At 40.0% G+C, this 11,609-nt stretch overlaps 1 protein-coding gene across 2 annotated transcripts in view; it reads left to right on the top strand.

The window, feature by feature from the left end:
• The first annotated feature begins 3,943 nt into the window (after window positions 1-3,943).
• LOC124169269 (kinesin-like protein KIN-14E) overlaps window positions 3,944-11,609 on the top strand; it is a 91,604-nt gene continuing 83,938 nt past the window's right edge. For both annotated transcript variants that reach the window (XM_046547830.1, XM_046547829.1), the window contains exon 1: window positions 3,944-6,572. In XM_046547830.1, coding sequence (XP_046403786.1) covers window positions 6,447-6,572 — 126 coding nt within the window. In that variant the 5' untranslated portion in view covers window positions 3,944-6,446. The remainder of the gene's footprint in view (window positions 6,573-11,609) is intronic.

Raw genomic sequence — 11,609 nt, 5'->3', positions numbered from 1 at the left:
TCTCGCGTATATAAAGAACTAGCCTCAGAAATTGCCCCTTACTTGCAGTTAATATTCAGTAAATCCATCAAGCAACACGAAGTACCTAATGACTGGAAAATCGCTAATGTAACGCCAATATTTAAAAGTGGAGACAAGGAACAGCCATCTAATTACAGGCCGATATCTTTAACGTCCATCTTTTGCAAAGTCCTTGAACACATCGTAGTCAGCTCGGTAATGAAACACCTAGACGCGCAAAACTTATTAATTGGAACTCAACATGGATTCAGGAAAAGCAGATCGTGCGAAACTCAGTTTGCGCTTTTCGCCCACGATATTTTAGTCTCCGGGGAAGACAACATTCCAGTAGACGCGATTTTTCTTGATTTCAAAAAGGCATTTGATAAAGTATCCCACGGAAAGTTAATAATAAAACTGAAATCTTATGGTCTAGACGAAGATGTAATTTCCTGGATTAGAGAATTTCTGAGCGACCGCGTCCAAAGAGTAGTATTAGACGGTGCAGTCTCCAATGAGGTTAGAGTCACTTCTGGCGTTCCTCAGGGTAGTGTCATTGGCCCACTCCTATTCCTTCTTTATATAAACGACATTGGCGAAGTAGTACACAGTAAGTTACGATTATTTGCAGACGACGCTGTAGTTTACAGAGAAATCCGTTCCAGCAAAGATATGGATGAACTAACGAATGACCTTGCTGCTATCCAAGCTTGGTGCGATGCTTGGCAGTTGGAATTAAATTTGGAAAAATGCGTCGTAATGAATTTCTGGAAGAAGAATAACTCCCTACAGCGTAACTATATCATTCGAGGCACCCAATTAAATGCAGTTGAATCCGTGAAATATCTAGGCGTTAGACTCAATAATGATCTATCGTGGAATAAACATATTCGAGAAATAACCGGTCAAGCTAATCGTAAAATGGGTTTTGTTAAAAGAATATTAGGAAAGTGCGACGACAAAGTGAGAGAAATTAGCTACTTTTCCCTCGTTAGACCACATTTGGAATACGCTGCCAGTGTTTGGGACCCTCATGAAAAAGGCTTAATAACAGAGTTAGAACGCGTGCAAAGAAGAGCAGCCAGGTATGTGAAAGGTCGTTACGATAGTCTTGTTAGTGCAACTGACCTCTTAGATAAACTCGGATGGGAATCTCTGTCGGACCGTAGATTGAAAAATAGACTAAACCTTTTAGATAAATTCAAGAGCAGTGTCTTTTCTGACGAAGTTAACCATATCTTGCGGACGCCAACGTACTACGGAAAATCAGATCATATAAATAAAATAAGAGAGATAGATTGTAGAACAGACAGATTCCGAATGTCATTTTTTACACGATCAATAAGAGATTATAACGGCAGCAATAGAACTCGTAAATAGATTGCATGACTTGTAGTGTAGCCTACTAACCTATGTAAAACTTAATGCATGTTTCTGAATTTCTATTCTATATTCTATTTCTAATAGCATATAGTAGTATAGTTCGTTATTATACGGGACGTTTTTTGGACGGTGTGGTGTGCATGTGGGAGTCCAAATGCATGCTGAATGCTGGTGATTGATCACCCCCTGCCAAACACCCTAGAGGTGGCTCGCAGGGTATTATGTAGATGTAGATGTAGAATATTTATTCATGCATTGCTTTCCCTGATGGCATGAAGAAAGAATGACAATTCAAATCCCTCTGTTCTTTATTCAATTTTCTTAATTTTCTTCTCATGATCCCGTTTTTTCGTGGGTTTAGACAATAAGGTGGAGTCACTTGCATAATATAATAGGATTACATCAATTGCCCCCCAAACTTGATATATTTAAGAACTAAATAAATATTTAGAAAATAATTGCGGGATAGCCATTAGTATATCCTCAATGAATTTTCATTTATTTCAAGGTGATTTAATATGGGTTCTTACCGCTGATCAGTCTACGAATGTTTTTTTTAATCATATGATATGTTTTCAAATAATAAAAATTACATTCGGATGTTGTTTTTCATTATGAGTCGATTAAGATGGATTTTGAAAGATAAGGAGATGCTTATTTTTGTATTCTTTATCCGTAGCCGACTTCTCGATGTTTTCTCAGCGAAAAATTATTGGATGGACTTCCTCGCTCCTCTTGTTAAGTCACATTGCGATGGCATGAGGGAAATTGAGCTCGAGCTTGCAAAAATAAGGGTTTCAAACCTCGGGTTTCCACGTGGGACGCAATACCCTACCCCTCCAGCCCCCAGAGCTGACGTTTCACGAAATTCACCTGCTCAGCATCGCGATTTGAAAGCATGGGACAACTCACCCAACCTAGTTTTCATCATTATTAATCTTTCATCTACATCTACATCAGCATGTTTTTTGTTTGCTAGGTTTATTGGCAGATTACCTTAATGAATATTTGGCCTTTGCATGAATGTGGCAGTATAATTTGTTGGCATGCGTAGCGTTTTTTGGGCCGTGTGGTGTGCATGTTGGAACCCTATTGCATGCTGCATGCTGGTTATTGACACCCCCTGCCAAATACCCTAAAGGTGGCTCGCAGGGTATTATGTAGATGTACTATCTACGAGGTACCGCGCAAGCCATCACCAGGGTGTGTCACTAGGTGATTCCACACCAAACATTCAGCACTCATCGTAGCCTTAATCAGAAACGCGCTCGCTAACTGGACACAGGTCAAGCACACAGAACAACGACACGCGGTCAGACCAGAAACTAGGCGAGTACTAAGGACACGAACTTCCTACCTTGCAAATAAAACTATTAGTAGTAATAGACAACAAAAGTTTAGCGTGTTTAGCAAGCCAATTCCCCTCCAGCTACCGAATTCTTTTAATGAATTGCTAAAGTAGGTCTGAGTGAATGGATTAAAGCATGAATGTCGTGATATTTGTAACGATCACATCATTCGATAGGACAGCAATGAATTGATTTATAAAGGCTTCCGGGCCCCTCTGCTATAGAGTCAATCTTTCCTCTAAAGCTATAGAATTCTCTCAATTAATTCAGTTCTAATTTAAGGCTCAATAACATACTTAAGCTCAATAATAAAATTTATTTTACCTCATTAAGCTCAAAATATTCTCTGAACCCCTTCCACTTAAATTTATTTTCTGAATGTCCTGATTCTATCCTCTATTAATTTGTTCTGTGGTTATTTTAAATGGAATGGTAGGTATTGAAATTATATTCTGTAGTTTGCAATAAACGTGGCACTGTGAAATAAAAAATGGTTATTATTTCATATTGTAAAATATCTAATTAATTACATCGAGAAAACAGCGATCGCTACTCATATGTAATCATTATATCATTTCCATAGCATCATATTTTATCGAATATGAGTTCTTTATTTACATACATATTTAATGTTTTTACATTGTTCAACTTACTAAATATTTATATTGCTCCTCTAAATAGTGCTAAAATTATGAGAATCTGATGACGAGCTACACTCTTCACTTTAGCTCAAGGGGTTAATGTTAGAGGAAAACCTGACTATAATTTGAAGGGCTCTGAGGTAGGTCTCGAACCCCAGGTCTCCTAGTGGCAAACCATAACTTCAGACCCCTATCCAACATCGCACTCCGGTTCCGGCCAGCTGGTACCCACTTCCCATTCCACTCCAGTTTCACGAAATCCACCTGCTTCTCCACTACGGTACGAGAAAGACTTCCCCTCTACACTGCTCAGCGGAAGGGGAGGGCTGCATGGACGCGTGACTCACCCACGTGTTGAGTCTCATAATGCGCCCGGAGAGGGGACTTTCCCCCCCCCCCCCCCTCCAAAACTCACGTCCCCCCCTTACGCCGGGCGCTCTTCTTTTGTCTCCTCCCCCCTATTACAACTCCTCCTTTCCCCCCCTCACATGAGCTCGAGCTTATTTTTTTCATCATTTCGTCCTTTTTTTCCCCACTGCCTCCGGGCACACTCCATCCCCGGAGGGATAGCAGGGAAGGCCGTCTGTCGTGTTTTTCCCTCGCATTCACTCGCGGCCAACATCGCCGCTTGTGTCGGTCACGCGCAAGGCTCTACTGAACCCCGCTTAGTGCTCCCTGTAGGTAGGAGCAAACCCCCTTCCGCGATATGAGCCTCGGTTGAAAAGGGTGTATGTACTCTCAGTGGACTTTTTGACGTGCATACGAACGGGTCTGTGTTGTTAACCAGGATCTCCGTGTAATTCGTAACGTGTTCGGCTCCTTGAGTGGCGTTCATATTTCAACTTCTTTCTGCAGAGCTAAGCACAGTGACCAGACAGGGTGAGGATTATTTTCAAATTTAGAAAAGGTACCGAGGAACATCAACTATTTTCTGCAGACCTGAGCACAGTGACACGACATGATGACCATTATTTCCAAATTTGGGACCATTACTTCCAAGAAAAGATCCTGAGGAACTCCTGCTAGAATTAGCCTATTTTCAGGGACCAAGAGATTTCAGCGGAGACGATCCTGTGGAACTTCTGCATTACCGTACTAAAAGGGAACTACTTCTGGACCAAGTGGTCAAAGGACTAGTCATTTCATTCGCTTGAGTATCTTCGGTGGTATATTATTTTCTTCTTTTGTTTTGTGGCGTATTAATGCGGTCATATACTTAGTGCTTCCACTAGAACTGAGAACACCAAACATAAGGACGAGTGCGAAACTTGGTAGTTTACCAAGCAAAAGTGTATTGTAATAAGCGAAAGGTTATTACAGATTTGTTTTTTTCAGGGATTTTTGGCGCGGTGTTTACCAACTATAAGTGGGTTTTTAAATCAATATTTTTTCTCACTCATTCGGCCGTTAAAGATTTTTTCCGGGCGTCAAGATAATTGTTACGCGTCCGGGACAAAAACTCGTTCATTTAGGATAAAAGTAAACATTTCAACGCGCACAGTCCTCGAGATTTTAATTTATTTATTTAGAAAGCTCATGTGCCGCTTATAGCAAACTACGGAATTCTTTAGATACTTAATTTATTTAAAAGGAAATGTTTGTCACAAATACTATTATTTAGGCAAAGAATCTTTTTGGTGGGTGTAAAAAAACATCGACTTCATCCCATTATAACATATTTCACGGAATATAAATTAATCAAAAACTAATTACTCATATTTGGTCGTCAACTTTTATTGTCATCTACAACGGCCAAGTAAACCATAAATGTGGCACACTGCCGTTGGCATGTGGAATGAATTCTTTTAAACGCTTCTGTTCTGAGGATGAGGCAAGCTTTTTAAGACTGATTTTTCCGAACAAAGCAGTTCCTTCGCGCGTCCACTCCAAAAGCCTCGAATTCCTACGGTCGCCAATTTTCTATCTCAGTAATTCCGGCCATTATTATTAGCGGAGGGGCAGTCCATGAAGTGAGCTTCGTGACCGCTACGAGTTGCCGCGTCAAGGGAAAATTCCTTGGAAAAAAATTATTTCATCACGCGTGATACATTCGTTTCCGAAAGATAACGAAAAAAAAACGATTACCATTCCTTTCCACAGTGATTGGAACGCTCCGATCGTATTATTTCGCGCGAGTGCATCGCTGAAATTGAAAACGACGGGGAGAAATCAATTTCCTGGTCCATTGGGGGTGACTCAGTGCATACAAGTTCCCATGGATTGCTGTCGGATTATCTCAGCACGCTTTTGTTTGTGTGTGTCTACGAGATAAAGACGAAACGTGTGGTATCTACTTGTCTCGAGAAGAGACGTGAGCTCTCGGTGGACTCGTGTTTCCCGGGCAGCCTTTCCCACGCTAGCCGCCGGGCCTGGGATAGGGCCTTGTGGTACACTTTCCTTCTCAGTCAGAGGCTGACTCCTCCTAGGACAAGGGGCTACCTAGAGCAATTTCTTTGCCAACCAGAAGCAGAATACTTGCGGCTTAGAAGAAGATTCATCGGAGCCGTTCTAATACCGGCTAGAAACGGATTACTTTAGGGAATAGGGGAAGATTCTGAGGAACTCCTTCTAGAATTAGCCTATTTTCAGGGACCGAAGGATTTCGGCTGAGACGATCCTGTGGAACGTCTGCATTACCCTGGTGCATTCCGACTTTACCAGTTAGAAGCGGGTTACTTATGAGCCTATAGTTCTGCTTAACTATTGCTTTTGCTCGCTAGAAGTGAACTACTTACAGAATTAGTATAAACCCTGAGGAAATCTTTTACCAGCAAGAAGTGACTACTTGAGGGAATATGAAAAGAACCCTGAACTCTTCTTTTGCTGGATAGGAGTACTTCTAAATTAGGATAAGACCCTATTCCACTCATCTTTTGCCAGGTGCAATTGGAGTACTTCTGGTCCTTGAAGAAGACCTGGAGGAAGCTATCATTTGTATCCTTGGAGCTGACAACTTCTGGGGCTAGGAGAGGACCCTACGGAACTCTTCTCTAGCCAGTCAGGAGCGGACTGCTTTAGGGCCGCCGGATCTCGTGCAGATACCCAATGCCGTTCCAGATGATCCTCAGGAGACATGGCGACGCGGGAGACAGAGAGTGGCGGGAGTAGCGGGAGCAGTAGCGGCTTTTGTGGCAGTCTGGGCGCGGACAGTTTGGACGATCCATCGGCTGCCTCCACAGAATCCATCGGCTTCCAGCAGGTCAGTGTCGGTTTCAATACTCTTTCGACGCTCTTCCTGACACAACAAAGTCTTAAGCAAAATGCTGATACACCAATCATTCGCTGCGATAAAATCGACGGGTTGACTTGACTTAATGAAAATGCATCACATTAGCAGTAATTGCTAACCCAATTTAAATAATAATGTTTCCATTAGCCCTATTTGCGTTGAAATTTAAAATAATGCATATAATTTGTGCTATGTACGCACTTCATATTCAGTACTGCAAAGTCCTAACTGGTAAAGATAAGGGCTTTTTTGATTTTCGCTTTTTGAAATTTACCGATTGAAAATTTTTGGTGGCTTCGTAGTTATTACAGTTTTTCCATGATTTTTAGTATTCGAGGCGAAATTACGATTTTTTCCACGGTATACAATGACGGTCAGACTTTACGAATCGAATATTTATTTTCAAAATAAAAGGTTTCCTAATTGTGTTTCTACAATTCTTTAACTTACAGAAGCACGAGGCGAAAATCATTCTAATATCATTGTGCTCGTTAGACCTGGACAATTCAGCTTTCAACTGAGTGCCAATAGGTACTCAGCAACTGATTGAAGTTTGAAAATTGAATTGTTTGTGAATTTGCATATTCTTATAAATATTAATAACTGTACAAATATCCTCGGATCAACTTCCACATACACCAGTGGTTTCATGGTGCCGGAAAGCGCCGGAACGACTTTCCGGCACTAGAGTACAAAAGGCATAACAGTCGTTACTAACATAACACTATTATCAATTTTGTCACCTCAAAATTTCTAGCATATACATGCGTAACCCAAACAAAAAAATTCAATAAAATGTAAATAACAACTTGTAACAACAAAACACACTGAGTAATATTTCACTTCTAAAAGTTAGTTAAGGAATGTGCGTTCCTGCACTACTACATTTGCCATGACGTCACAGCATACAACCATCAAAGACCCTTTATAACCTCTTTAAAAATTGATTGAAGAGCAAGCGTTAATCATTACTGAAAAGTATTTTTGCCATTGCCTGTTTATTCCTGTGGGAAAACCAACGTCTGGGTTCAAAGCTCGATCTTTACCTTACCATTTTGGATGCCTCATCCGCGGAAATAAATCCTACATGTATAGCGCTCCTCCAGAAAATTTTAAGATTAATGGTTCAAAGTAACTAGTTTTACCACTTCATGACAGATATTTGATTAATCCTAACACTATCCTATAAGTAATTCTAATCCATTAAGTAAAATGGATTAAACTTAAAAATTTCTCTTTCTAAAAATCTGGTACGTCAGTCTAATCGCGAGAGGATAACTTAATAGTCTATCAATCAATATGATTTTTCCGCTTGTTTCTCTCAGCAAAGCCAAGTTCATCGCCAGCGTTGAGCTCATAATTATAAACATCAACAGGACTGGTTGGAATCAACAATATTTTTTTTTTAACTAATCAATATTTTGATATTTTAAGTTATGTTGATGATTGATTTTTTTATGAAAATTGATGGCAAATTAATTATACCTATATCTTGTTATTTTTGAAGGTACGCCATTATTTAAAACCATTAATCAATCCTCTTGCCAACGTGACGTTTCGTAACATTTATGGTAGCATCTTTAGGACTTGAGAATTTTAATTAATAAACACATGGATATTAAACTTTTTGAACCCTTTACCAAACTTCAATTTTTAATAATGGCGTCCTATATCAGCAAATTTATTAACCACACAATAGGTTAATAATAATTAGTCTGGTACGTCAGTCTAATCGCGAGAGGATAACTTAATAGTCTATCAATCAATACGATTTTTCCGCTTGTTTCTCTCAGCAAAGCCAAGTTCATCGCCAGCGTTGAGCTCATAATTATAAACATCAACAGGACTGGTTGGAATCAACAATATTTTTTTTTTAAACTAATATCCGCCAAATATGTAATGAGTACCAACAGAACAACAGTTATAAATATTAACTTGGAAGCGCCACGCGTCCAAGAAAGCCCGTGCGTGACACTTCATGATTCTTTACTCAAATACTTTTTCATCTCTCGTGATTTATGGGCGTCCCCTTGATATAAAAATTGCCACTCGTCCAATCTGGGCGCAAGGTCAACTTAACGTAATTAAAAGCTAATTCCATTAGCAACTTTTCGGGAGTATTTGTCAGCATCTCCAGGGGTGGTTGGAGGCCACAAAAAACACAGCAATCAATATCTCCTTAATCCATCAATCCCCTCTTGAGTACATTGAAGAAGTCAACACAAATATAGCTCTTCTCTTGTCAAATGGAACGTTGAACCGTGGTTTCCTTGGCGCCTTTTGTTTAGAGCAGGCTAATTGCGACACCGGGTTTCTCTCTATCCTTCCTTCCCAACCCACCCTTAAGGCGCCAATGGCCTTAGCTGTCGGTCGCCTCCTTAAATTATCCATTCTCCAGTAAGTCCTTGAACATTCTAATTTTTGCTTTGTAAGCGAATCATGGAGACATTTATCGTAATTAAATTGTGAAATTAGTAGTTGGCTATATCATACAATTTGCCAGTTTAGGTGGCGGTGGGGTAAAGACGTCGCGTGCCAAACCGAAGATCACGATCTTAGGTTTTCCCGGCGTATCAGTTGCAGAAAAGTTTATCGGGTTTTCCACCGGTTGATGTCGTCCATGTCACCCGACGTTTCGATCCGCGACTTGCTGATCATCCTCAGGGCATTCGGAAGATCCCCTGAGGATGATCAGCAAGTCGCGGATCGAAACGTCGGTAGACATGGACGACATCAACCGGTGGAAAACCTGAGAAACATTTCTGCGAAGGTCACGAGTTCGAGTCCCGCCTTGGTTGCCTCTGTCGAGAGCAAGGATGTTCATGTACGTTTGATTGTTAAATGAAATGAAAAAAAAACGGTGTAAAATCCAAACAGCGCTGTTTATGATGTTGAGGCAATGAATAAATAAAATATCATGGATAATTATGCGTATAAATGTGGAACATATTGTAAATAAATATATTGATAAAATAATTTAGGGTATATCCAGGGCACAGATTACCCATAAGCTTCGCCCCTGCATTGAAGAAGATCATTCCAGCATCACGCGCTTCAAATTTGTTTATTTTTCACCGTTCCCGGCCGTATTCACCGACCCGAAAAATATTGGGGAACGTAAGTAATCCATCCTCCACGACCATGTAAGGCACTGTGCCGTTGCCCCCGCTTTATAAGCGTGTCGAGCACTGCTTAAGCATATGCGCTACCAGCTGAAGCATAAATGTCGTTCACGACGAATTAAAAATTAACGGTGCCTAAGAAAACATCCTGTGCGCTGAAGCGTGTGGTATTTGAGCGGAGAAGATTAGCGGAAACCTTAAAAATTCAATCGATGCAAAATGCTCTTACTTGTTCGCTCGCCTTCGAAGCTTCTTTCTACCTCTGGCCTTCTTCAGCTCATTCCTACTCCTATGCTCAGGAAAGAGTCGCCAGCTGTAAAGGCTTCGTTGTAGAATATCAGGGGCGGTCTGGGGTGATTGGGGACCCTCGGCCTAAGCTTATAATGGGGCCTTTCTTACCAGGGGATACGGGGGTCCTACCCCGGAAAATTTTAGGAAATTCTATAAACTCTTCTCGGGATACCCGCGCGATACATATCGCGGTATATACATATTGTTCGCCGGGAAAGTGTAAAATTTTAGGAAATTTGCTTGCCTGGAAATTTTTTTCCATACCTCCGAAAAAAGCTCTATACGGCCTTTTACATCGGGGTTATTAACATGTTAACAATTCAACGTACACAAACAACCATGCCATTACCATGGATAGTTGTAACTTATTCAGGCGAGGTTCGAACCCACGACCTCCTATTAAAAAGGCAAGGACTTTACCTCGCCGCCCCTGAGGCAGGCTTTTGACGCTATTCTAGCTCTTAATAACTAGGCAAAATTTTTTAATAATAACAATTTCGTGATAAGAAATACTATAATCTATATAGAGAATTTTTTCCTTGAAACTGCACTAAAAACTAAAAACCTCTCATAGGTTTTAAGAATAACTGTTTCAAAAAACTTTCACTTCTGACAACTTCATTTTTGTCATTTTTCATATAATTTTTTTACCCTGATTAAAGTTTAATTAAACTAATGAAAACATAAAATTTTATAATTGCAAAAAAAATGGTCCAAAAAATCTGAATTTTTATTTTATTACACATTTCATACACGCTTCACGATAGACGCTAGCGTTGTGGGGCCCCCCTAAGCTCGGGACCCTCGGCGATTGCCGACCTGCTGACTTGACAAGATCGCCCCCGTAGAATATAGTGTATTAACTTCTTAAATTCTATAGATATAGTAATCATGTAAAAAAATAGGTGCTCCTATGATGTTGTGACGAAAAAATCGGATTCGATGAAAATCGAAAATCGAGAATGCCAAAGATCCAGGAAATCGAGATAAAGCCTTTGATCTTCGAGTTTAGATCAAAACTCGATTTTTCGACATCGATCTTGACCATTTCGTTTGATCTCGGAGGCGTCGCTATAGGCCTATGGTAACGCCATCCGTGCCGAGAGAAAGACGTTTATCATAGGCCGATCAAATTGGAAAGCACACCCTCGATCATCACGCAATTATCAAAATCGGTTGATCTTTTAAAAACATTGAGTGAAGTCGAAAGGTTCAAAGCGTAGATCCCAAAACTTTAATGTGCATGAATTTTAAAATTTTTACTGCTATAATTCACGCATGTTTCGGAATTTGTTTTACGTTTCGCATGTATATTTTTAGTTTTTTTCTGATGAGTAATAAACATGTTTATCTACGAACTATTTTTTTTTTCAAAAAAAGAATGATTAATTTTTTTCAATTAGTCGATGTTTTGCTTCAAATTTCGATTTTTGTTGAAAAGTCGAGATTTGATTTTGATTAAAAATCGATTGTTCGCTAAATGGGTTTGGATTGACATTTTTCTATCACCACTATGATGGGTGCGAGATAAGTTCCGTGCGACACATTTTTTCTTCTCTGCAATTTAAATTTTTTACTTAGCATGAAAAACGGG

Source organism: Ischnura elegans, chromosome 12 (genome assembly GCF_921293095.1).
Source record: "Ischnura elegans chromosome 12, ioIscEleg1.1, whole genome shotgun sequence".
In the NCBI taxonomy this organism is placed as follows: domain Eukaryota; kingdom Metazoa; phylum Arthropoda; class Insecta; order Odonata; family Coenagrionidae; genus Ischnura; species Ischnura elegans.
This window is presented reverse-complemented; position numbering and strand designations above follow the sequence as displayed.